The 27,087-nt window shown below is 41.7% G+C and overlaps 1 protein-coding gene and 2 non-coding genes across 3 annotated transcripts in view; 1 reads left to right on the top strand and 2 right to left on the bottom strand.

Moving 5' to 3' along the window:
- Positions 1–26,270, bottom strand: part of LOC136526171 (uncharacterized) — a 149,426-nt gene extending 123,156 nt beyond the window's left edge. The window contains exon 1 of the mRNA XM_066518930.1: positions 26,213–26,270. Coding sequence (XP_066375027.1) covers positions 26,213–26,270 — 58 coding nt within the window. The remainder of the gene's footprint in view (positions 1–26,212) is intronic.
- LOC136530039 (small nucleolar RNA R71) lies at positions 18,169–18,277 on the bottom strand. Its single transcript, XR_010777548.1, has one exon. It is a non-coding gene; the product is annotated as a small nucleolar RNA R71 (small nucleolar RNA).
- On the top strand, positions 23,143–23,251 carry LOC136530252 (small nucleolar RNA R71). The gene has a single exon (XR_010777735.1). It is a non-coding gene; the product is annotated as a small nucleolar RNA R71 (small nucleolar RNA).
- Positions 26,271–27,087: the final 817 nt, after the last annotated feature.

Raw genomic sequence — 27,087 nt, 5'->3', positions numbered from 1 at the left:
GTAGAGAGGATTCCTATGGTTATGACCCTATGAAAAGCAAGGCTTATGATTCTAGTGTTCACTTTGGGATGCTGCTTAGACGGTAAAGGACCACTAATAGATAACTCTACCGATGCAACTATAGTCCTACTACTTTAAGAACCTGCTCAATTCAGTGTGGACTACAAAGGATAGATGGGGCTGTCACCTCCCACTACTACCACACAACCAAGAAGCAGGGAGAAAACATAGGTAGCCGATAGCCTAAGCACCATGCTTAAGCTAACGATTACTACTCTATTCCAGAGATCTAGAAAGGACTAGAGCACTCAAAAGAACTGTGAACCCATGAACAAAAGAGCACAAAACTTACTTTAAACAGAAATCAATTACCAGAGGCATCTCACATGTAGACTTGGAGAAGCCTAGATCCACTAAGGTACAATCCATAGAGGTAGCACTGATAGGCCAGTACCTCCCCCAACTCCTCCCTCTCTAACTCACTATTTTCTAGGTACAAGCCTAGATCCTATAGAGGACTAATCTTCTCTTGAGAGCTAGCTCTGATCCTAATGAGGAGGATATGAATTAGAGTTTTAGGATGGCTCCAAGGAGGGGGTAGGAGGAGCCTTATATAGGGGAGATGGAGTAGGGGGCAAGGCATTGCCACATCATTGATCCAAGTCAACTCCCTCGATCACCGTTGGATGAACCGACTTAAAAGATGGCATAGATGCAATCTAGGAGGCGATGGAGAACCGACATTCAAAGGGGAGGCTAACCAGGGGGGCCACAGGCAGGCTAGCCTAGAAAGTGGTGGGGCTGGCCAGCCCCACCTGGCACCCCCCTTGGCCTCCACTTTAAGGGTTTGCCTCCTAGAGTTTTCTGGAACCTTTTGGAGTTGTTTTCGTTGTGGATAATTGCGATTAAATATGACATTTAGGTCCACCTTTATAGTTTTTTGGAACAGATTCATCAAAACTCATGGAATTTATTAGTTTAAACCCTTAGACCTATGTTTGGTGATGAAATCAAGTATATATGTAGGTTATATTGATGGTTTATAATTAATGTTAATGACCATCAATAGTTAGTGCTTCGAGTAGTCAACCGCATAGCCCTGTTACCCTTTCCGGTTAAGGAAAAGGTCTTACTCTTTCATTGATGGGGACTGTCTGAGTTTCGACTGCTTGTTCGGTGATGATTTAGTGTTAGTGCTCGATGCACATGGGATGGCCTCGTTGTCATCACCATTAGAGTCTGAGTTCTCGAGTAGCTGGTCACAGCTATAGAGAAAACGGTGTAAAGCCTCTAGATCGATGAGTCCAGATAAGTTAGCGTCGTCCCACCAATTTTGTTGATCGGGAGTGCCATTGACATTGTCATGGTATGTTGGTTCCTATGGCTGGTGTTCCTCTGTGGGAGGTTCGATGGGTTCCACTATAGCCTATGAGAGTGTCTCGCCATGGGTTGTCATTGCATGCCCTAATCTTGTCAAAGATTGGGGGGCATAATGGTGAGGTATGTGTATCAAATTTGAGATAGACTCAAGATTCGTGGTTTTGCTGATGTGGAAAGTAGGGATGATCTCACCTTCTTGCCATCTTTGATGAAAAGATGAGCGTAGCGCTTTAGGTATACCGCAAGGGCATCTGGTCTGATGTCCATAGCCTTCTCTAGCCCGGTAGCAAAAGCATAGATCTAGAGGACTGTTCCCCTTCTTCGGTTGGCTCGGGTTCCTAAAGGCATAGGTCCTCGAATTGGTCGGTGATGAAGTCGAGTTTGCCGAAGGTGATCCTCTTGCCCGACTACTCCTGTCCCAGTTTGTCACTGATGTTGAAGATGACTCCCATCTGAAACACAAGATTAGTCTAAACACAAAAGGCCCCTAACTGGTGCGCCAACTGTCAAATTGTTTTGCTCTGGCAATATCCAGCAATGTGATCATGTAGACAGAATCAGATGGTAGCACATGAGACATAAAGATTTATACTGGTTTGGGGCACAGTGCACGCTAATCCCTACTCTAGTTGTGCAGCTGCTCTTATATTTGTATGCTCAATTATAGGAGCTATTGCTCCTAGCTACGAGGTAGATGGAATAGGTGGAAGATGGATAATCTGGATCCCAAGCCTGAGGTCCCTACCCTCCTTTACATAGGTAGGAGAGGTAGGGTTACAGAGAGGGTGATCAAGCGAATAGATTGTTTCCTAGTTTGTTACACAATATGGGCAATAGAAAGATCCTAGCTATCATCCAGATATGCCTGTCTTGGTTTGCCTTGATCTCCACGTTGGTCGACCATGTCAGCCCTTGCGGCCTGCGGGCCTCCTCCTTGACGACTGCTGGGCTGATAGCTTATCAATGGTCATATATACAGACAGTGCAAGTACCGCTGGCCCATATCTCAGATAGGTTGTATAACTACAATGCCTCCTGCAAAGATTAGAAACGGCATGCCAAGAAAACCACTTTTGTTATAAAAGGGAGGCATTTATAAAAATCATTTATGTACTTGTCTCAATTTATAAATTACTGATCTATTTGTTTTGCATTCATATCCATAGGTTTCTCATTCGCATGACAGCCATGTGTATCTTCAATATGCATTTAGTTGAAATCTTAGCTTAAACTATGGTTGCTTTTGTTTAAGCCCATATCTTAAAACATCATGGATTTAAATCATGATTTTTTTAAATCTTAATCTTATCAGTGCAAAAAAAATTAATCCCCATGTTAAATTGAAAATCTTGTACTTATTTTATGTTTTATTATCACTCTTTTTTACTTTATAAGAATAAAGGCTTTAGATCATAGACTGTAGTCTTAAGTACTAAGATGGCATAAATAGTTATTTAAAATTCACACCACATTGTTTAAGACCACTAATACATCTTCAAAGGAGATCATGGATGGATGGGAGTGTTATCCTTGACACGATATTAATATTTAAGCTTTATATAATGGCTATTCACTCAAACAAAATCTCAAAGCCAAGAAGATATAACCACCTATGGTTTGCCCTAACCTCCTCCTCTCAAGATGTTGAAATTTTCTTATCAAAGTATTTTCTGTGCAGTCACAGTTGTAATATCAATATAAATATCTTGAATACTTTATTTTAAAATGTACACATATATCTAAATTGGTCTTATCTAAAATGCTAAATCGTAAATAGTTGGTCATCCTTTGTTTAGCATTTAAACGGTTTAGATGGTGTTTAAATGGGATAAAATGGTCTAAACAATTTTACACAATATTAGCATAATATGAATATTTGTTGATGTAAACTCAATTATTTTAGCATTTATACTTATTTATTTATGCAAGTAAAAATGAATTATTTTAGTATGTACATATGTTTATGCATGCAAAAAGAATCAAATATACATATTTATGCTTATAACAAATCAAATGAATATATAAACTTAAATATATAAATTTATGCATGTAAAACTAATTGGATTTAACCTGAGTTCGCCTAAGCAGCCATTTAAACAATCATTTATCACTACTAGGAATATCCACTTCGATGACGATCAACTTTCATCACCGAAGGAGCTAAATTCGTCATAATTTTAGTTTTATAATGAATTTATGACAAAAAATGGTTCATGAAAGAAGTCGCGTCATAGTTGAAATTCTATGATTAATCTAAAAATATCGTCATAGAATTGGATTCATCTATGATGAAAAACAGACCATCATAGAACTATTTTGGCATGCGTGGCAGGGGGCTACCACGCTGGTTGGCACTTTCGTTGGAGATGCTTTCCACGTGTACATGCTATAGCCAGTTGCATTGGAGATGGTTCGGGTACGTGTCACCTTCTTATTGCACAACGTGGCCATCTCTGGCTCTTGCATGTTTCGGGTTCTTACTAGACCACATGTTGGGTCCCAGTTGATCCACGTGTCAGTTTTCTACTAGCACACGTGTCGTGTTGCCGTTGGATCACATGTCACTTCTTCATTGGACCATGTGTCGTATTTTTTATTAGTCTATGTGTTTGTTTCTTATTCGACCACACGTCACGGTGTTGTCCATCCACGTGTTGTATTTTTATACATCCACACGGCGTGACGTTTTCCTTCCACGTGCCAGATTTTTAATAGCCCACGTGTCATGCCCTAGCCAATTCATGTGTCATGCACTGGATGGTCCACATGGCGTGATGATTTCCTTCCATGTGTTGGATTTTTAATAGCACACATGTCGTGCCATGGCCAATTCATGTGTTATGCACTAGATGGTCCACGTGTCACATTTTTATTTGATCACGTGGCCTGTTCTAGTTCTACCATGTGTAGGACTAATTGCATCAGAAAAGTAATTTAAGATCATCACTACTGCACAGATTGACTACATAATTATTCAAGCTAGTAATCAAGTACCAACAATTAACATTTTACATGCCATTAGCAAGCCATTGATAGAGTATCACCACAACAAACCATCACATGAGTCCACACAACAGACCTCAAATGTTCATCGCATCAAGCCGCAAGAGTTGAAGACTGAGAGTTAATTATTAGGAGAGCTTAAGCACATGACTTGCTCACAGAGCCTATTGTACTCCTCCTATTGCTATTTCTTGAATTCTTTAAACTCCCTTTCAGACTTTTCTATCTTTCTCTTTAGTTCATCAGCAAGCTAATTCCAAAGCATTATCTCCGCTGATGTCTCTGCTCTGGTGGAGCTTATCAGGATACCAGCATTCTTCAAAAAAGGTTTTTGCCGCTTACCTGGGATGGGGGCTTGCCCTAGGAGAGGCAGAGGACCTTGGAAACAACATCAACACTAGTCATTGGTTGATGTCCATCAACAACAGGTTCTGCTTGCATAGCGTCCATAGCTTCCTGTGAAATTCAATCAGTAAAACATTAGGTTACAAATAGTGGAAGAGGACTTCAATTAAAAACCTAAGAGATTAATTCATAACAAGTAATGCATAGGACTTCCTCAGCCTACTGCTGATAGAGATTACATAAGCATAATGCATAGGTCTTTTGTAGCCTACTACGGATAAAGATTACATACACACAATGTACATGTACCATATTGATTGGTGTAACATTGCAACTACAAAATTAAATGATGTTGCCACATTAGGCTCCTATTGTGTTTCCTTCTTTTATGGCAATGGCTTTAGTAGATTTCAAGGAAAGCAAATGAAGGTACTTATAACTGCTGCTCTTGCAGCATCGCTCAGGCCCTTTTTCGTACTGGTATGGAAGTCCTTGAAGACTTCCACAGCATTAACATCTTCAGTAGGTCAACCATACTATTCAAGTCTTGGATCATCATATTGTTCATCAAGTCCTTGATCATATTCTGTGGCCTTCCTCTTGTTCTCCCTCTGTTCACATTGCACATGAGTTTTTGTTTATATTTATACAAAGGCAAGAGTAACAATAAAACACAACCATCACTTACAAATATTTGTAGTTGGACAACATAGGAGCAAGATCCTATTACTGGTGGTACTTCACTTTTGCACGATTTCACTTGTTTATCTTAGATGTTTCCTATAGCTTCATTTGTGTTAGACTACAGAACAAGTAGACCATTGTAAGACTAGACAGGAAATCGATGGGTTCACACACACACCTTGTTCTTAGCACTAGACCAAATCTCAATAAGTTCACACCACTATGCATCAATCATGGATGGGATAGGAGAGGTCATATGGATTTGATAAGTAGGAATGCCATTGAAGTAGGTTTGCATCAACCTATAGCGTGCATGCCGTACCAAGACTACAATACATTCTAGCAAGCTTCTTGTGTTGGTCAGTGAGCCTTATTAATGTCTAGCCTTGACTACACATAGTAGTGTGAATGAAAAGTAAATTCGTTCAAGTTTCTCAAAGCAGAGTTGAATGTCAAGAGGGGACACCCATACAAACAGTTAGCCCCTCCACAAAATTTTTGTAATGGACGACGCTATATGGTTTCTTACAATGTTTTTAATGCGTCAAAATTGGTACTTGATGCCTAACTACTACACCTGCCTCGGAGGCAAACATGGCAGCTTGCACTGGATCATGTGGCCTCTGTTCCCCTCGGCAATAGAGATGGGCATCCTTAATTGTCGCACCCAATTTTGCATAGCAAAATCAAGTACTCATATATGTGCGCCCAGGATGTCCAAACACACATATACCATCAAATTGTAATAATATCAAAGTAAAGTACTTTATTATATCGCATATCTCATCATACTGTTATCACATAGTCTTGCTCATTGACAACATTATTACACAAAGTGGAAATCTAAGCCCAAACTGCCACAGGGACTCCAACTAGTGAACATCAGTCTAGTAGTCCTGGACATCCTCTAGAAACTCTTCATATGTGTTATCTGTTACCCATCCAGGATTTTCATTGAATGTAAAACAAGTGTAAGCTCACCATTCTTAGCAAGTATATCAAAGGGATCTATGAGGCTCAAAGGCTAGACACGGTTTGACTGTGGTTCACAATTTTAGTTGTTCAAGTTTTAGCATCATGAATCACTACTTTAGTGAATAATCCCAATCCCAAGTGATAATAATGAATAATCAAGATTATGTCAATTCACAACCATCCATAGTAACCACTAATCATGAAGGATCCAGATTGCTCGTATCTATGAGCACGGCTGTTATAACAGGTTAAATATTTCTATAGAAATTGTACAACTTTACCCATCGAGCCATGATTCCCAAAGCCGGGGTTTGCAAAGCTCACAACACCTCTACCTAGGAAGTATGGCACTAACAAGTCATAGCTGCTAAGGTTTTAGCCGTCTAGACGTATGTGGCCCTCCTCTAGGAGTGGCACTCGTGGTCGTGGCACGGTACACACCCTAGCAGGAAAAGAAACATACCAACTAGTGCCCCCCTCTTGCCCTTATGGAAAGCTATAGACAAGCTAGTACAATCTAGGTAATAGGTTAAAGTTAGAGACATATGACACTTGGGGTTGTACGAACCCTCCTGGATAGCCGCTTTAGGATTAAGTCCTTATGGAGAGGCACTAGAGCACTCAACCCCGTACTCTAGCCCCCTAATTGTTGCTAAAAAGCTCTATTTTAACATATTGCATAATACCTATAGTCATGTTTAACAATTATTTAGGTTGAGCGCTGTAGCATCTATCCAAAATGCATCCCAAACCATAGGTAACAAGGATATGTGGTACAAGTAGTCACCTAGGTAAAGTCCTTAAGGGTACATCAAATTTAAACACATGCATGTAAATGAATTGTAGAGTTCATAGGTACATGGGGCCTTTGCTACACTTGCCTTCCTCAAAGTCCTCCTCTTGGTACTACTAATCTCCCTGCTGATCCTCAGTCACCTCGAACTGATCACCCTCTAAATGAGATCCAATACACCATTCAAGCATCCGATCCAAACATTACATGCATACAAATAGACTTCTATTAGAATAGTATACCAAATAGTAAAAATATAGATTGAAAAGCTTATATAACTATTCTATGTACTGCTACGAACACATTAGCAAAAGAATCACTCAAATCGGACTTAAAACACAAATGTTATGCATAAAACAAGTTTCAATGGCATTTCTATAAACAAACTGAACTCAAATTTGAATTTAAACTAATAAAATCTGAATTTAAATGAATTATGCACGTTGCACACTATTTCCTAAAACTATAGGGACTAAAATGAATAAAAACAAGACTAAAAAGTAATTCTTTTGAACTATACTGGACCACGGGTTGATTCACTGAAAACCTGAGGGCTAAACTACAAAAGTGTCCGACTGACTGTGGGTTGACACACATGGCTACTGACTGGATGGCCACATGGCCCACTCTGGTTGGCACGGTGCACCACGTGTGCGTGGACACGTGCTGACGCGGCGCTACGAATCGAGTCCATAGCCCTATGGTGGACCGGTTACACATCCTGAAGGGGTACGCGATCTTGGCCGCTGATCCAGGAATGGACAGCATAGAGGAAAGGGGGAAGTTTCCCCTAGCCACACTGTTCCAGTGATGGTGGCACCATTGATGGTGGCGAGCCAACCACGGCGGTGGATGCCGGGATGGCGATTCCGGCCACACTGTTCCAAACAGAAAGCACAGGGATGATGTGCGCGATCTTGCGAACTCAATGAAATGCAAATCTAGGGTAGAGGAACAAGTTGAGACGATGGCCCCATGGCGGCGCCATGATCGATAAGAAGCGAAGCACACTGGTATGGTGGTTCTGTGAATGGAAAGTGAAAAAGAATGCGTGGGAACAATGAGGGATATACCACGGGTCTGATGCGATGGTTGGCGGCGTCTGAGAAGGCTTCAAAGGGGTTTGGAGACGTGCGATGGTGGCTGGAGAGAGAAAAAGGGTGCGAGTGAGTGTGAATCCGAGCGATTCATTACCAAAATGAAGAAATGAGGGCACCTACGGACGCAGTGAGTCACAGCAGAGATCCGAGGTGCGTCGACGTCGTTGATTGGGCATTGAAGTGGGCGGTCTATGGCGGCAGTGTGAGCTTGAGCGTGGATGGGGAAAAGGGAGAGAGGGAGGGGCTCGGCTTGGGGTTTTGTAGGTGTGCGGTGTGGCAAAGATGGGAAGCAAGCATGGCACTATTGCGAATCATGGGATTCCAAATCCCTTCCATGCTGGCACGGGCGCGGCGGCGAGCTACCGTAGATGGCGTGCGCCATCACTGGGACGAAGAAGAAAGGAGGGAAGGGCGGCTGACGAGTGGGTCCTGCATGTAGTGAGTGAGAGAGACGAGCGCACGGGCGTGGCTTGGACATGGAGTAGGTGATGTGGAGTAGGCCGCTGCCTAGGCTGACGGCGCCAAACTGGGCCGTAGTGGTGGGTTGCAAGCGCGCGCGCACGGAGCGACGCCAAGGCACGGAGCGGGCTGCAAGCAAGCCATAGTTGCTGGGACACATGTGTGAAGGAGGGAAGGGATGGGAGGCGTTGGGCTAGGCTACTAGTAGGCCAAGGCTGGTTTTGACGTGGGAAGGGGCTAGGCCGGCTCTGAAGTTAGGCTAGAAAGGGAGAAAGAAGAAGATTTTCTAAAAGAAAATCCTTCCTATTTTCAAAGCTTTGAAAATTGATCAAATTCAAATGAAATTTGAATTCAACCTCAAAGGAATCTAGGTACCTCTTCCTCCATGTCCATGTTTCAATCCGGTCTTGTCATTGTGGTCATGGAGCTAGTGCGGCCAGCGTTGACGAAGGGGTGCTAGATTTGGCTTTGGCTAGGGTTTAGATCTGGTCGGTTGTGGTAGGTGCCGAGGTAGGGGATCTAGATCCGGCTTGTACAATCATCGAGGCAGTCCTTCCACCGTCAGCTGACCTATTGTCGATGAATTGAAGGAGATCTAGCTTTGGCTAGGGTTTGAAAATGTATGAGAGAGGGTGTGGCTAGAGAGTGGAGAGGGAGTTGAGCAACTGTGCCAATGGCGCCTATGGTCCAGAGCAGGGTGGTAGAGGAGGCGGCTAGAGAGTGGGGAGGGAGGCCATGGCACTAGGATTTAGAGCTAGAGGAGAGACGGTGCAGCTGGAAAATGGAGATGGAGGCAGAGACGGTGACTCTTTGCGCTTTTATGTGGCCAGTACAATACCACAAATGCCCTTGCCTAAAATCAATGGCGTGGTAAACCTATTTTCCACATGGAGGGCAAAAAAAGAGAGACATCTAATTTTTGGTGCGTGTTGGCGGGACTGCTCGGCGCGGTGCGAAATCGAATTTCCGGGCGGGCAGATCGCCCTATTTGCTCAGTAGAGACCAGAATTTATTCTGTGTTTTAATAGGAAATGATTATGACAAAATGTTACTTACCTAATATTCGTCTTTTAATTTTTTCCTCCTATGCACCTGTTTATATATTCGATGTGTTAATTGTTGCCTTTTTGTTTTTTTCATAATCTCTACACATATAAATAAACATAAAACTAAAAGAGGATGATAATAAATGATTAAAAGATCCATAAATTTGATAGCTAAAAATTACCAAAAAATAAAAAATAAACATGTTCGCTGTAGCTTGTTGCACTGCATCTATCGATTTTTTGTGTGTGTGATGACATCTACGGCTGTTTGAACTAAGGCTTATAATTTCAAAGCAAGGGGAAGGCAGGCCTAGGGATGGAAAACCCTTCATAAATAACTAAATGGGTTATTAATATCCCCATGGATTTTCCAACCTAGAAAAAGTCATGGATTCTAAAGGAATTTAAGTTTCTAGAGAAAGAGAAAAAAACCATCCTCCTCCTCGCTAGTGCTCTAACGATTTGTTGACTCGCCAGACTCGTTGCTGGACGAGTCGCAATACTCTGGATCACCCTCATCCCCGCTAGAGTCGCAGTCGGCGTTGTACTTGCCATCGCTTGAGTACGTTCCCATTGCTCATCGTCGTTATTACTACTCGAATCGCTAGTGTAGTAGTCGAGGCATTAACGCGTTTTCCTGCTCTGATAACGAGAAAGTCCATGGCTCTATGTATTTAACGTGCTGGACTTTCTTGTAATCAGAGTAGGAAAATGCGCCAACCAATTGACTACTACTTTGACTGCTCTTATTCTGAATCTATTTTATTAGTAATTAGTAATGCTACAAGGACTCATGTCTTCTAATGTTTGTTAGCGTCTGCGTCAAGTATAAATATCCTTCCTGGTCTCTTTTACTTTTCACTTGCAAGTTGCTAGCCAAGGCAAGGAGGCAGTGTTACAACTTCATTAGCAGTTGTTGCCTATAGAACAACTGTGATCGTCCTTGTTGAGGTGAAATTTAGTTTCTTTGTTATTTTATTCTATTCTAGATCTCAATCGAGGCTAAGATATGGCCTAGGCAATATTTTGTTGCTTTGTAATGGTTCCTGCTTGTTCAAGGTGTAGTGTTTCATATGTAGTGTTTTCTAATTATTTTTTTCCTTGTGTTTTTTGTTCTGTATGTATACAGAGATATGTCGTCGTACCACAACACCCATGTTGACTCCACCAGCAAGCTTGCGCTTTGGTAGCTAGGAGTGTCGCTAGGTATCATTCAAGGGATGCTTGTTGCTTGGGGACGTCATGTTCATCAATAGCCCTGACGGATCGTTGTTGAAACTACAGTTCGTTATATGCTTGGTTAAGATTGCTTTGTTATAGTTGTCGAAGACTATGATAGTGGTGAGATTTTTGTCCGTGATAGAAATTTTGAGAAAATGAAAAGACTTAGTAGTATTACTTTGTTTGTGGGAGGAGACTGTCATCTTCACTCACGTTGATCGACTGAATGAAATTTGTCAACTGTCTCACATGAGTCCCCTTGGTAAGATGAGTTATTTTAGACATTAGAGATTAAAAAATACTACATATTGTACTTTTGTATATAATGGAATGAAGTTTTTACTTTTGTCCAACTATATTTATCTTCCTTAATTTCTTTTATGCTTCATATAGTTTGGTTGATTCTTATTACGTTGGGTTTATTTATTTTCTCAAATTTGATAATTCTGACTCATTGATTTGGGATGGAGGGAGTAGTTGAATTCAGATTTGGGCTGATCACAACCGTTAAAGGATGGATGCACAGCTATTGAAATGTTTCTGCACCCTATAAACAGAACGATCCTTTAAAATTTTCACTAGCCGAACACTAGTGGAGCGATACGGTTTATCATAGAAGGTTCGGTCGTTTAAAATCTTGACTACCCGGATAGTATTGATGAACAACGTGTGGCATCCATTTTCGTCTTATAGGCTCCTAGATTCCTACATAGGCGCGCGCGTGGGTGGCGTCAGCAGGCAGTTCCAGCAGGGACATCATCTCATGGGTCGTTGCATTGATGTGATGGGGCAAAGCTGAACCGCCCACCAATGCAAACATGTAAGTGGTCGTGGGGCGTGGGGTGGTTCCACTGCCCCTAAACTATAGAAGACACAAGGGCACGAGAGGGAAGGTTATTTGTTGCCTTGTGCGATCATCTACCTTCCCTCCCCATATCTCCTCCTTCCATCCCAAAGATTTTGCCCTCCACCCTACTGTGCCCTTTGCGCCATCGACGCCTCCTACGAGGACCATGACCATGCAGTGGACGAAGTCATCCATCGACCGCAAGGCATTCAATGAGCTGTGACTAAACATAGTGATCCTGGAGGCCACCAACGCGATCGGGTGGAGAGTCCCACCAAGAACCAAAGTGGAGCCGATGCTAGAGGAGAATGAGATCATCTCTTTCGCCCCATTTCCACTCTTTTGGGTTCATGGTGCCGATGCACCCCTTACTCCATTGGTTGCTGTACTACTACGAGCTTCACCTCCACAACTTGACCCCATAGGGATCCTCCCTCTCTCTGTCTTCATCATGCTATGCGAGGGCTTCCCGAGAGTGCCTACCCACTATGAGTTGTGGCGGTCTTTATTTTGGGTGCTTCGCTCAGCGCCCGGGGGTCCATCTTCCACAGATGGGGGCTTCTTGATCCAACTTCATCCTAGAATGGAGGACAGGTACCTAAGCCTTGACCACTACCCTTTTGTGGACTTGGGTGCAAAGGTTGTGGCTCTACATCCCTAATGAGATCCCACCACTGCTGTCTTATTCTCCTGACTGGCTGCGTGATGACCTCCCAGAGTCATGGGAGGAATGTTGATGGTCATTAACATCAATTATAAACCATCAATATAACCTATAAATATTCTTAATTCCATCACCAAACATAGGTCTAGGGGTTTAAACTCATAAATTCTACAAGCTTTGGTAAATATGTGTTTTTAACAGGGTTTAATCAGAAAGCCATCAAGGAGGACCTATTCGTCAAAGCAAATCATGTTTATCCACAACAAAATTGACACGGGAAGACTATAGAACACTCTAGAAGGTAACCCACCAAAGCAAACCTCAAGGGGCTGACATGTGTGGCCGGCTAGCCCCACCTGTATCCCAGCCAGCCCATGGGACCCACATGTAATGCTCTCCTTTGAACGTCGGTGTCCCACCGCATTAAGGATCAAATCTACACTGTTGTTTTAAGTCAGTTTGATCTAAGGGTCTAGAATTGATGCTACCCCCTATATATATATAGCCCTATACCCCCTCCAGGAGATCCATCCTTGAAATCTACACCGTTATATGGTGGATCCAAGTTCTATCTAAGCTTTCCTCTGAGATTTCTCTAGTAACCAACTTCTAATTTAAGTAAGCATCTAGTTTATACTGTTCATCAGGATTACGACTCTTTTAAGTGCTTTACTCCTGTTCTAGAAGGAGTAAAGTATTAATCATAAGTGTAAACATGGTGCTTAGACTTGGGTAAATCATGGATGCACCCTCAATTCCGAATCAGTGGTAGGTCATGAGGGTGACTCTTATAGCCTCGTTAAATCCTCTATAGTCCACCTCCCATTTGTAGGACAACTAGGACCTAGTTACGAAGGAAAGCATCCTCTGCTAGTGTCTTTCCCAAGTAATGTCCCTAGTTGAATAGTAGAAGACATAGCTTACCAAAGTCAGAACAAGAGAACCATAGTTATCCCCTCTACACTCCTATTTATCTTAACTTTTTTGCTACCCTTAGTTAAGTTAGACCGTAGTTAGTCTCACACATTTCCCTATGGATATGATACTTGGAATACTTCTAGGTGAAAGCTATAGTGGTATCTGTGCGCTTATGGATTTATCTATGTGCGTTAATAAATACCAACAAGCTTTCTAGTGTCGTTGCCAGGGAAACAGTTGCTGAGTTAACTACAAACCTAGCTTAGCTTTTTATCTTTTGTTTTATTTTTTCTTTTAGCATGGATAACACACCTATATATCAAAATGCTAAACCCACAAGCACAAGCCTAAAGCCATCAAAATCTTCAGAGCCTATCATAACACCTGGTTATGAGCTGCGTCTGTGTTTAATAAAATTAATTTGGGAACAATCCTTCTCAGGAGAAGGCAACGAGAACCCATACTCATACCTATGGGACTTTGCATAGACCTGTGCATGCTTGCATATTGCTGGCATGTCTGACGAAACCTTAACTTGGAAGTTGTTTCTATTCTCTTTGACGGGAAGAGCTAAACAATGGTATAGTCGAACCATATGAAGTATACAAGGAGATTGGGAAACATTATGCTCTAAATTTTATTTATGTTTCTTTCCCATCTCTAAAGTGGTTAGCCTTCAAAAAGAGGTTCTAAATTTTAGATAGCTACAAGAAGAATCTCTTGGCACATCTTGGGAACATATTAATAGTCTTATCACCACTAGCCCAAACCTTGCTATTTCAGACCCGATGGTCCTTCAACATTTTTATATTGGTCTTAGCGAGGATTGTGTGCAATCCCTTGATCAATCCTCTAGAAGAGCTTTCCTTTGTTTGTCTATTAGTGAAGCAAGGACTATCCTTGATAGAATTAGTGGAAAGTCTCCCTGCACTAGCATTCATGATGAACTCCTCAAGGAGAAATCATATCTTGATCAAGAAGAGGAAGTTTTGATAGCCAAATCACAGCCACTCCAATCCTAGGATTTAGCTATCCATCCTGAACTATCAATACCCCAAAATTCTCCAAGGGAAGAAGAAATTCCATCTTTGGAAATCCCTATTGAAATTAAGGATGATCTTTTTTATACTGATTTTGGGAAGAGCTTAAACTCTCTGCTACATAAAAGACCATTGAGTGAATATAATTTAAATCCTCCCAAGAAGGGATCTCTTGGAAAATATTCTTATTCCCATATAGGACATTAGGAAGAACTCAATGGTGGCATGTTAAGTGATTTCACAGAAGGAGAGCTGAGTCATCTAGAAGCCAATCATATCTTCTCCCCTTCTATGCTTGCAACCGATATATGTTTTAAACCCATCCTTGACCCCCAATGAATCCCCTAATGCTCTTACTCCTACGTCTCATGATGATCCTAGAAATCCACTAAGACATCCAAAGCATAGGAGCCATGAAGACTATGAGGATGACCAAGAAGAGCTACGACAATGGCTGGAGGATGTTAAGAATTCATATGCCATTGAATGGATAGACAAGGTCAAAACCTTAAGGATATAACCTAAACCTGATCCAAAGGAAAAGCTTAAGTCAATCCCCTTAATAAACATGACTCATCCAAGTTTGTAGGAGGCCTTAGATAAGATCGACCCGAGAGTCACCAATCCAAGGGAAAATTTGGATATCCATGAAGAACCAACCTTGGAGCTTGAAAGGAAAGATGATATCAATGAGCATGGAAGCTATTTTATTAACACCTCATCAAATCCGTGCTTGTATGAGAAATCTCCTAAATCAATTGGTCTCTCCAACATTGCCACACATGCGATCTTCAACCCCCTCATACTTCTTGTTTATAAAGATTTTGAAAGGGTGGTTGTAGATGTGTTTATATATCATAAATATTGCAAATCTTGTTGGCATGAATCTTGAGATAGGCACACAAAGGTTGGAATTGGAGGAGAGACCACTCCACCAACTTAAAGCACAATTTGAAGGTTTCCCAAGGACGAGCTTCTGTCCTAAAACAAGCACTTTTGGGAGATAACATGAGCTTTCACCTTTTGCTGTAATGCCCTTGTGAAATGAGCATAGCAATATAATTGTGAAAATATTTCTTTGGGTATTTTTGCCACTAACCATTCTAGGTTTGAAGCAAAAAGAATGAAGGATGATAGCGCAAGGTATGTCCAACCAATTATCATGCAAAATTTCATCACATCCATCCAAACTTGATTTTGCATTTGCAAAATTCAAGTATGGGGGATGGGCTCCTCTAAAAAATCTTATGCCATGTTGCTAAATCATTATGATTGTCTCTACCTTTAAGCTATGCTCAATTTGCTAAATAACAATCATGCTCTTCCATCTCCATTTGAATAAAACTCTTATATGCTTTCATACTACATTTGTTTGCTATAGTATGCTTAAGGTTTGGAGTATGTTCATACACCTTTTAAATTAGGCATGGTGCTTAGTTTAAACAGTTTTCCTTAATTAAATTAGACATGGTGTCTAGTTTGATTCTTGAACCAAAAGGTGTGCTGATTTTACTTCCAAAGGATTTTAAATTAAGCATGGTGCTTAGGTTAAAATGTTGTTGACGGTAGTTAACAAACATTATAAACCATCAATATAACATGTATAAGGGCAAGAAAGTAATCACTAACATAGGTTTAGGGGCTTAAACTAACAAATTCCATAAATTTTGGTGAATCTATGTTTTCTATAGGTTTTATTCAAAAAACTATCAAGGTGGACCAATATGTCAGAATTAACCGCGCTTAATTGCGGCATAAACAACTCTAGAACGTTCCAGAGGACACCAGAAGACACCACATCGTGGCGGAGGGCGAGAGGCCGCCAGGTGGGGCTGGCTGGCCTATGGGCCCCACTTGTCAGCCCTTCCTTTGAATGTTGGTTCTCCACCGCCTCTTAGGTTGCATCTATGCCATCCATTCAATTGGTTTGATCCGAGGGCTCAGGATTGATGCTCTAGCCTATATATATACCAGCCCCTGCCACCCCTAGGTATAAAACCCTAAACAAGTCATTTGAGAAGACAGAAACCCTAATCATCCTCATAGCTGCACCATATTCTAGGGCATAGCTAGCTAGGCTGGGTCTAGAGGGAGGCAAGTTTCGCTTGGATTCACAATCTTGTCCAAAGCGTGGCTTGGTATAGTCCTTGTACCCCTCTCTTGTTTGTATCTCTCATTACTTTTGTATATTTGCTACAATTGTTATGACAATGTTCTTCATATCATTTATGTTCCTCATTATAATGTTCATCATTTACTTTGATTATATACTTAGTATAGTTAGATTAGCATTATGTTTAAGCATAAGTTCATATAGTGCTAGCTCTAAAGTACAAGGTGTGAGTGGTCGACATTGTGTAAGCGTGGTGCTTATACGTTGTTTACCTACGGATGCACCCTATATTCCGGGCCATGTGGTAGATCACGAATGTGACACTCCTATTGAGTCCTTTGTAGTCCACACCCCGAATATAGGACAAGTAGTATCTAGTTATGAATAAAGACAAGATATGTTCTTAATGTTCCTTAGTAATATCCCTTATGTGTAGATATAATGTTGGTCTTAACCATGATTACTAAGTGTAATTGCACTAATCAATGTATGGTTTGACTTGTAATTAAGAATGACATAGGAATTATTCCTCTAATATTCTACTTAGCTATGCCAATGCCATAGAAAGGAGTACTTTGAGTGATAAATTATCATTTATCATTACTTATCATATTTATCTCATGACTTACCCCTGTTGTGAGTGGAAGTTGGTCATGGTTAATTTCTCCATGTTGCATATAAGCTATCAATATATTTCAACTGTTCATCCTTCCTTGTGGTAAAAATATAAATAACGATACCTAGAATACGCCCGGGTGAAATGCGATAATGGTATATTATCTGTGCGCTTGCAGATCCTTTTCATTCATGCATTTATTCTTACAAGTCACAAGTATATACCAATAAGCATTTCTGGCATTGTTGCTAAAGATTAAATTCAAAACCTTCTTCTTAGTAGCGATGTTAAGAAATGCCAACAAGCATTTCTATCGCTGTTGCTAGGGATGGTAGCTAGACAGTAAGGAATATTGATAAACTTTTACTTATTGATGTGATCGAGAAAACCATTGACCTCTACTCTAGCAGGTATACCATTGTTTTGTCGACTTTCATATCATATGTAGGGTAATGTATGACCGATTTTGAGCTTCCCACAAACCACATTGAAGATCAAAAAGCACTAATCAGGAGAACTAGAGCCAAACTCAAGAAAGTCTTAGCTTTAGAATCGGAAGACAACCATACTAGGTGTAGCTTAACACTAGTTTTTGAAGCCATGGCTGACAAGACTCTCCATGAGTTCTCTGCTCTAACTATGGCCAACATCCATATAGGACCAATAGTCAATGTGGGAGACAATGGATTTGAGCTCAAGCTAGCTCTCATCAACATGCTACAAGCAAGCTAGTTTTGTGAAAAGGCACATGAAGATGTGAGTGCTAATCTCCAACACTTCCTAGAGATCTCCTGCACTTTCACTATCAAGGGAGTTTCCAAAGATGCCATACTACTTCGCCTCTTCCCATTCTCACTCTTGGGGAAGGCAAAGCAATGGTTCTAAGCCAACAAAGATAGAAATACTACATGAGATAACTAGTCCACTGCCTTCCTAGCAAAATTCTTTCCCATAGGCAAGACCCATGCTCGACGTGGGAGAATTTCAAGCTTCCAATAGCAACATGATGAATACATCCCTAAGGCATGGGAACACTTTCAAGATTACATATCATAATGTCCTCATCATGAGATGAAGAATTAGCTACTCATGTAGACTTTATACCATGGGTTGACCAATAGTACGTGTGAGAACATGGATGCTGCTGCTAAAGGTGCTTTCTTATCACTTGCAATCCCAGGTGCAACAGCTCTCGTGGAGAAGATGGCCTCCAACCAAGGTTGGAATGAAGAACGTCTTCAAACCCGCAAGAGAGGTGGAGGTATGCATCAACTCAAGGAGGTAGACATGTTGTCTGCCAAAATGGACCTATTGATGAAGAAGCTCGAAGACAGAGCTAATGAAAAGCAAGAAGTCATGCACATCCATGATTCCCGCATGACATGTGAAGAATGTGGAAACACTAGGCATTTAGGGAGCAACTATCCCAAAATCCATGAGGATGTGAAGTTCGTCAACAACAACTACTTTCGTCCTCAACAGAATCAAGGATGGAATTAGCAACAAAGGCCAAACTTCCAAGGTAATTACCAAGGTAACTATCAAGGTAATAATTTTAATAATTTCAATAATCAACCACCCTTGAGAGAATTAATTTTTGGCTAAGCTAAAATAATGGAGGGTTTATCTAGAAAACTAGCTTCCAATGATAAAATCTTAGAAAACATAAATACTAGAATGGGTAGTTTCTCCTCTACCATTAAGAACCAACATAGCTTTAATAAGATGATAGAATCACAAATAGCTTAGCTACGACTGTTGTTCCTCCGACCAACAAAGGTAAGAATCCGGGACAACCAAAAGATCTAGAAATTGTAAATCTTATTGATATTCACAATGCAGCACACTACTGTATACAACCATCGACGGGAAGGTGGATAGACTATTCCTTACCTAAAAGGAAAGGTGATTCGAGAAGACCTATCATCCCCATCACCATTGGACCTCGTATTTTTCAAGAAGCTATTTGTGACTTCAGAGCGACTGTCAACATCATGCCAAAGGTAATTTATGATCAAATTAATGAAGATACTTTGTTGTACACAAATATGTGTTTGCAGCTTGCAGATTAGTCACTCTGCTACCCCAAGGGAGTTCTTGAAGATGTCATTGTTTGAGTGGGACAATCCTATGTTCACATAGATTTTGTGGTTTTGGAAACAGGTGGAGATGTAAGGGCACCCATTATTTTGGGCTGACCTTTCCTAAGCACCGCGAAAGCCATCATCTACACGGATAGTGCCAAGATCTGCTTCACAATCCAGTATAGAAAGGAAAAGTTTTCTTTCAAGAATCACATCTTGCAATCTATAGGTCATCCTCAAATGCCTTACCTGCCCAAAGAGACAATAGTGAGCAAGAAGAAGAAGAATAGACGAAGAAAGAAGAACAGGACCAGGCAGCCACAAGAAGAATCAGTCAATATGATCAACACACTCCGATCAGAGTACGACCACCTCCTTGCTTCGCCATTCCTTGGCAAGAAGGACGATCCTAGAGTACCGATGATCGAGTGTACCATTGGACAAAGAATCTTCCACAAGACCTTCTACGACATTGGGTCATGTCTCAACATAATGTCCAAGGTAACGTATGAATATTTATTTGGTAACAAACCTTTGTTCCCTACATATATACAATTACAAATGGTGGATCAATCAATTCGATTTCCAGAGGGAATAGACAAGGATGTCATAGTAAGAATACATGATCACTATGCCCCTGCCAACATCATGGTTCTAGACATGGGTGAAGAAGAAGATGTACCCATCATCCTTGGAAGATCGTTCTTCAACACCACAAATGCAATCATCTACGTCAGATCTGGACAAGTCCACTTCCAATTCTCTGGAGAAAAGGTATGTTGTTATTTTAATAGTTATACCACTTATGAACAGCCGAAGAAGTCTTGCTCTAGGAGACATCGATCATCCCAACGCCAAAGGAATCAACTCCCCAAGAATGAATGGGAGGAAGATGAAGAACCTACGAAAGATGAACCTACTTCGCAAAAGTCAAGTCCACAAACCAAGCAGGTGTGGAAGGAAAGGTGACATCATTTTAGTCACCATCACAAGAGGTGCAACCATCAAGGTCTCCATCTACAAGGCCAACAGATACACCCAAGGAATGGACAAGACTAGAGGTAGTCCTGTCCAGAGGACTTAAAAATCCAAACCCTTGCTAGGAGGTAAAATTGGTAGTTATCCATATCCACTGTGTCACATTGCATAAATTATTTTCATTTTAGCATATTTATTTTTCTGCATTTACTTTGCATTTAAAAAAAATAAAAATCTTAGTATTACATTATAAATCTTAAGCCCCATGTGAATACCTTCTACGGTGTGTGAAAACCCCTAAGAAACATTCACTGTGGTGGCATAAAAATACCATGCATACAATTATATAAGAAAATCCAAAAATATATTAGACGGACATCCTTCTACAAATCCTACCAATAAAAAAATATTTCTAAACCTCAAGAATGACTAATCTCAGAACAACTGACCACTAACCCTTTATCCTAATTAGTTCCACAAGTTTTTGTGTTCTTGTTGGTATTTTGCAGGATGATGCACAAAGATTTAGAGCAAGTTCACACGGTTGTCTTTATCTCGCTCCACTCTTGGACGAGAAGGACATCCACTAGCAAATCTGCTCTGAGAAGGATCACCCAACTTCAATATTGGACCACAACAATATCCAGCTTGGGGGAAGGACATCCCCCGTGTATCTAGCTAAGTATTTCTTTCCTGTTTGTTTTACTATTTCTAAGTTTGCTATATACTAGTTAAAAGGAAAAAATACATAATGAAAAGCAAAATAAAAAAATTATCCTTGTGCTAGTTATATATATTAGTATGTTGTGATCTTAAAAATGAAAACAAAATAAAAAGTGTATGCTTCCTTTAAGTTTGATTTTTAAGAGCTGAATAAATAAATGGACTTTGAAGGTAATCTCTTGAAATGAAAATGATGAATAGTTACTCTATTGTAATTCCTTTCAAGTACCTAGTTTTCAGCCTTGAATTCTCCTGAGTTTTGGATAAGACTGTTTTGATATGAGGATTTACTCTGAACTTGAAACTCGTGGGTAGCATATGCTTGATTTAAGTGTAGGTAATTGACGGATATGATATGAGAAGGTCTAAGTTGTTGTTTATCTTGTTCTGAGTGATACTGAAGTTCCAGAGATTTATCTTTTGAAAAGACATAAAAATGCTACATAATGAGTTCATGTATGACAAAGCTTGAATTCCTACTAGAGCCATACATGTTTAGACTAGGAAAACTTCCACTCATACATGCTTCTTGTTTGCATTGAGTTTAGTCAAGCTTTGTTGACCCTTATGAGAGGTTTGTCGGGCTCCTAAAATCAAGATCATATACACACCACCCAGATATGCACTACTACTAAACTAGGGGTAGGCGCAAAAACATGTCATTCCATCTAGATCCACCCAAAATATTTTACTTCTACACTTGGAGTAAACACCAAAAACATGCTTGATAGGCTATCCACCAAATAAATGCTCCAAGTTCTTGTTGCTATCTCTTGAAATTTTTGTTGCAGAAAAGAAGCTTGGGGCTATGCAAAAGTTATTCATAAAAAAATGAGAAAGAAGGGAAAAAAGAAAAGAGCTGAGAAAAAATGGACAAGTGTCCGAGATATTTAAAATAATGGGTACTTAGATGCCCGCCTAAAAAAAGAGATGAATAAGATAGTCCATGTTTTCTTGCAAAGTTGTTTCTCAATTCCAAAAGAGAGATATATTTTCAAGGAGCATAGTAGAATCAGGTTAGCCACTATATATATCCATCATACATCCATACACATTCACATCTTAATTTGATTGTATGACTCAACTCTCTTTGGATCCGAGGTTTGGCTTTACAATATATGTATTGCAAATATTCTCTTTCATGCTTTCTCTACTCCTATGACCACAAAGTCTATAGGAACATAAGATTGTCCCACTCGAACAATGGCATCTTTAAGACCTCCCTTAGGGTAGCAGAGTGACTGATCTGCAAGCTATAAACGCATATTTGTGTACAACAAAGTATCTCTATTAATTTGATCATAAATTACCTTAGGCGTGATGTTGACACTTGCTCCAAAATCATAGATAGCTTCTTTGAAAATGTGAGATCCAATGGCGATGGGGATGACAGGTCTTCCTAGATCGCTCTTCTTTGTATACAATAGTATGCTAGATTGTGAATATCAATAAGATTTGTAGTTTCTAGATCTTCTGGTTGCCCTGGAATCTTACCTTTGTTGGATGGAGGAACAGCAGCAGCCAACTGAGCTATTTGTGATTCTATCATTCTTAATGGTAGAAGAAAAGTTATACTTCTATTACTTATGTTCTCTAGAATTTTATCATTGGTATCTATCTTTCTAGATAATCCCTCCATAAGTTTGGATTGGCCAGCAATTAATTCTCTCAAGGGTGGTTGATTGAAATTGTTAAAATTATTACCTTAATAGTTAGGTCTCTGTTGCTGGTTCCATCCTTGATTCTGCTGAGGACAAAAGTAGTTGTTGTTATTGACAAAGTTCACATCCTCATGGGTCTCAGGGCAGTTGTTCCCTAAATGCCCAGTGTTTCTACATACTTCATATGTCATGTGAGAATCATGAATATGCATGACTTCTTGCTTCTTATTGGCTTGATCTTAAAGCTTCTTCATCAGCAGGTCCATCTTGGTAGATAGCATGTCTACCTCCTTGAGTTGATGCATACCGCCACCCCTCTTGTGGGTTTGAACACATTCTTCATTCCAACCTTGATTGGAGGCCATCTTCTCCACAAGAGTTGTTGCAGCTAGTATGGTGAGTGAAAGGAATGCACCTCCAGTAGCAGCATCCATAGTCTCATAGGTACTATTGGTCAACCTATGGTAGGTCTACATGAGTAGCCAATTCTACATCCCATGATGAGGACATTCCGCTATGTAATCTTAAAAGCGTTCCCATGCCTCAAGGATAGATTCATCATGTTGTTGCTGAAAGCTTGAAATTCTCCCACGTAGAGCATTGATCTTGCCTGTGGGAAAGAACTTTGCTAGAAAAGCAGTGGAGCAGTTATCCCATGTATCATTTCTATCCTTGTTGGCCTAGAACCATTACTTGACCTTCCCCAAGAGTGAGAATGGAAACAGGTGAAATAATATGGCATCTTAGGTTACTCCTTTGATGGTGAAAGTGCTACAGATCTATAGAAAGTGTTGGAGATGTGCACTCGCATCTTCATGTGCCTTCCCACAAAACTGGTTTGCTTGCACCATGTTGATGAGGGCTGGCTTGAGCTTGAATCCATTGTCTCCAACATTGACTGTCAGTCCAGTATAGATGTTTGCCGTAGTTGGAGCAGAGAATTCATGGAGAGTCTTGTTAGCCATGGTTTCAAATTCAAGTATTAAGCTTCATCTTATATGGTTGTCTTCCAACTTTAAAACTAGAACTTTCTTGAGTTTAGCTCTAGTTCTCTTGATTAAAACTTCTGGATCTTTAATGTAGTTTGTTGGAAGGTCAAAATCGGTCATATATTACCCTGCATAAGATACACAAGTAGACAAAACAAGGGTAATCCTACTTGAGCAGGGGTAAATGGTTTCCTTGATCACATCAATAAGTATAAGCTTGTCAATACTTTCTTTGCCTAGCTACCATCCCTGGCAACGGTGCCAAAAATGCTTGTTGACATTTCTTAGTGTCGCTACTAAGAATAGTTTTAAATCTATCCTCAGCAACGGTGCTAAAAATGCTAGTCGACTTTTCTTAGCGTCGCTACTAAGAACAGAGTTTTAAATCTGTCCCCGACAATGACGCTAAACATGCTTGTTGGTATTTATTAACATGTCACTTGTTTTAAGTAGCCACCTATTATAAACCTATATCTCCTAACATTACTTTACTAGGTTGTAATCCCTCGTGTTGATGCCAGAGTTGCTTGTTGGTACTACTCAGCATTACCACTAGAATAATACTAAGTAGTTCTTTATCATTTTATGCGACAAGAAAGAATATATAAATATATGAATGAAAAGGATCTGCAAGCGCATAGATAATATACCATTGTACTACTTTACCCGAGAGTATTCCAGATATCGTTATTTATATTTTTACCCCAAGGAAGGTCTAGCATGGACATGTATTGATAACCTATACTATTGATGCAGAAGTAAACCATAACTAATATTCTACTCATAACAGGGGTAAGTCATAGGATAAGATATATATATATATATATATGATAAGTATTTATCAATAATAATCATAAATTACTTAGAGTACTCTTTTCTATGGCATTAGCATGGTCAGGTAGAATATTAGAGGAATAATTCCAAAGTTATTCTTAATTACAAGTCAAAGCATATATTGATTAGTGCAATTATACCTACTAGTCATTGCTAAGATCATCCTCATATCTACACATAAGGGATATTACTAAGGAAGATTAAGAACAGAGCTTGCCCTTCTTTCATAACTAAACCCTACGTGCACCTATAGTCGAGGAGTGGACTACAAAGAACTCAACGGGAGTGTCACATCCACAATCTACCACATGACCCAGAATATAGGGTGTAATCGTAGGTAAACAATGTATAAGAACCATGCTTACACAATGTCAACCACTCACCCCGTGCGCAGTCGAGCGAGTGCTATATAAACTTATGCATAGATACAATGATAAACTAGCTATACTAAGCATATAACCAAAGTGTAACAACCCGGGTTTTTGGAGAAGTAAAAAATACTAACTTTTTAAAATTTTTCCTACAATATGTGAAGCATGTAGATGCTAGGACAAACAAGGAACAATTTATAAATAAATTGTTGCATACATACAGTGATGCTTGTAGGAGCTTGCCAGAGTTCCTTATTTGGTTTAGGTTTTGTGTTGGAGAGCACAAGTCTGTAGCGAATCCTTTTGACTCCTTCTGGAATCTCTCATGAACCCTTGACCTAATTTCTATAATCAACCAACTATATTTATCAACTCAATGCCCATGAGTTGCCAACCCTTGACATGGACCCCACTGCCCCTAGTTGACCTCTAGTGGACCCCACTAGGAGGTGTACAAGTTGGTGACACCTGTATACAATACACAAGCCTTGGTTTATTTAGAAAATAGGAAATAGAAATAGAAGAGGAAGGAAATGGTAGGGGGAAAAAGAAATGGCCAAAACAGCCCAAGGCGCCAGTAGGCCCAGCCAGCCTCTCCCACTCGAAGCCATGGCCCAGCCTGCCCCACCAGCCCGCTCGCCCTCGGCCCAGCTCGCCACTCCTCTTTTCTAGCCCACTCGCGCGCACGTGGCCTGCTTGGCCCAACCGGCACAGCAGCCCGGCCTTCCCCTCTCTCCTCCCTTCGGCCCGCCCCGCTAGTGCCTTGGCCCAACCAGGCCGCTGCCACTACACGGCCTAGCCTGGCCAGCAGCCGAAGCCCCTAGCCTCCTAAACCCTAGGGCAGCGCCTAACTCCCAGAACCCGCCGCCGCTGCTCGCAACGCCGCTCCAACGCACGTGTCCTGACAGTGCCCCAGCTTCCATGTCGCTTGATGCGCGTCGCGTGTCCCTGCCTATGCACGGACACCGAGGATCATCGGCACCCCCAAAAACCCTAGCCGATGCCGCTATAAAAGGATGAAGCAGCCGGCACCCTCTCCATTCCCTGCTGTAGCCGCCGCCATTCCCTTCTTCCTCCCTTCCTCTCGTCCTCGCTACCCTCCAGTCTGGGCGCAGCGCCTAAAGCCCTCCTCACCGGACGCCGCATCCATGCCACCCACCTCTGCCTCGGAGCCACGACCACGACATCATAGTCAACTGCAGCCGCGCCAAGCGCAGTGCCCACCGCGGTGCCATGTGGCCTTAGCCCTCGATGATGGGTCACCGAGAGCCCGCCTCTGCCCACTCCAAGCAGCTACCGCTAGCCGTGACCCTGGGGTGCGGTGCTGTGTCCATGTTGCGACGTCAAGCTAGCCATGCTGCCAGCAACCACGTGCTCTGCCCCTGTGCTGCGCCACCAGCACGATGACCATGAGCTGCTCTGCCATGACGTCGATGACCTCACGCTATGCCACGACGTCGTCCACGTCCTCACCGTAGGCCACCACGAGCTCATGCTCCACCTCGTGCCATTCAGATCTGCCAACCACGGACACTGCTTCCTCGCCACGATGTCTCGCCTCAGCATCCATGCCTCGTCGCCCTCTGCGCCTCGTTCTCGACCGCAGCCACGCCCAGCCCGATGGTGAGCACTGGACTCCCAAGCTCCCACCCTTGTTCATGCTTTTGATGCCTGCCTGTCCCGGCGTTCGATGCCGGCTTGACCCCGGAGCCTTCCTGGAGTCTACGATGCCTCGCCACGCTAGCAGCCATGACCCCCTCGCCCCGAGCCTGTAGGACTATCGTGGCCATGCCAATCCGCTCCATCACCTTCTGCTCCAGGCTAGTCTGCGCCCATGAGCCCTCTGTACATGCGTACACGCATTGCACATGCATGGCCTAAGAAGATGCCTTGACGAGCCCTGGTGGCTCGGGAACTCCAAGCGCCACCAGAAGGTCACACGCTGCGAGGTCTATATAGCCAGACCGGCCACACTTGCCTTCCTCTGGTGGTCAGAATCCGCCATAACCTTCGACCAGACCGACCATCCAGATGTCGTCCCACACCTGGAAAGGTACCCGCTTGTTGTTGATCCGATCGTTGGCCCAAAGTGACTCACTAAAGTACTGATGGACGTTGGCAGCGGCCTCAACATCATGTACGCCAAGACGCTCGACAAGATGGGCGTCGACCGAACAAACCTCCACCCCATCCGATTGCCTTTCCATGGTGTAGTGCCTGGCAGACAGGCCATACCACTGGGA

The sequence above is a fragment of the Miscanthus floridulus genome, chromosome 19 (genome assembly GCF_019320115.1).
Source record: "Miscanthus floridulus cultivar M001 chromosome 19, ASM1932011v1, whole genome shotgun sequence".
Classification (NCBI taxonomy): Eukaryota; Viridiplantae; Streptophyta; class Magnoliopsida; order Poales; family Poaceae; genus Miscanthus; species Miscanthus floridulus.
Note: the sequence above shows the minus strand (reverse complement) of the source record. Positions and strands in the feature narration are given on the sequence as shown.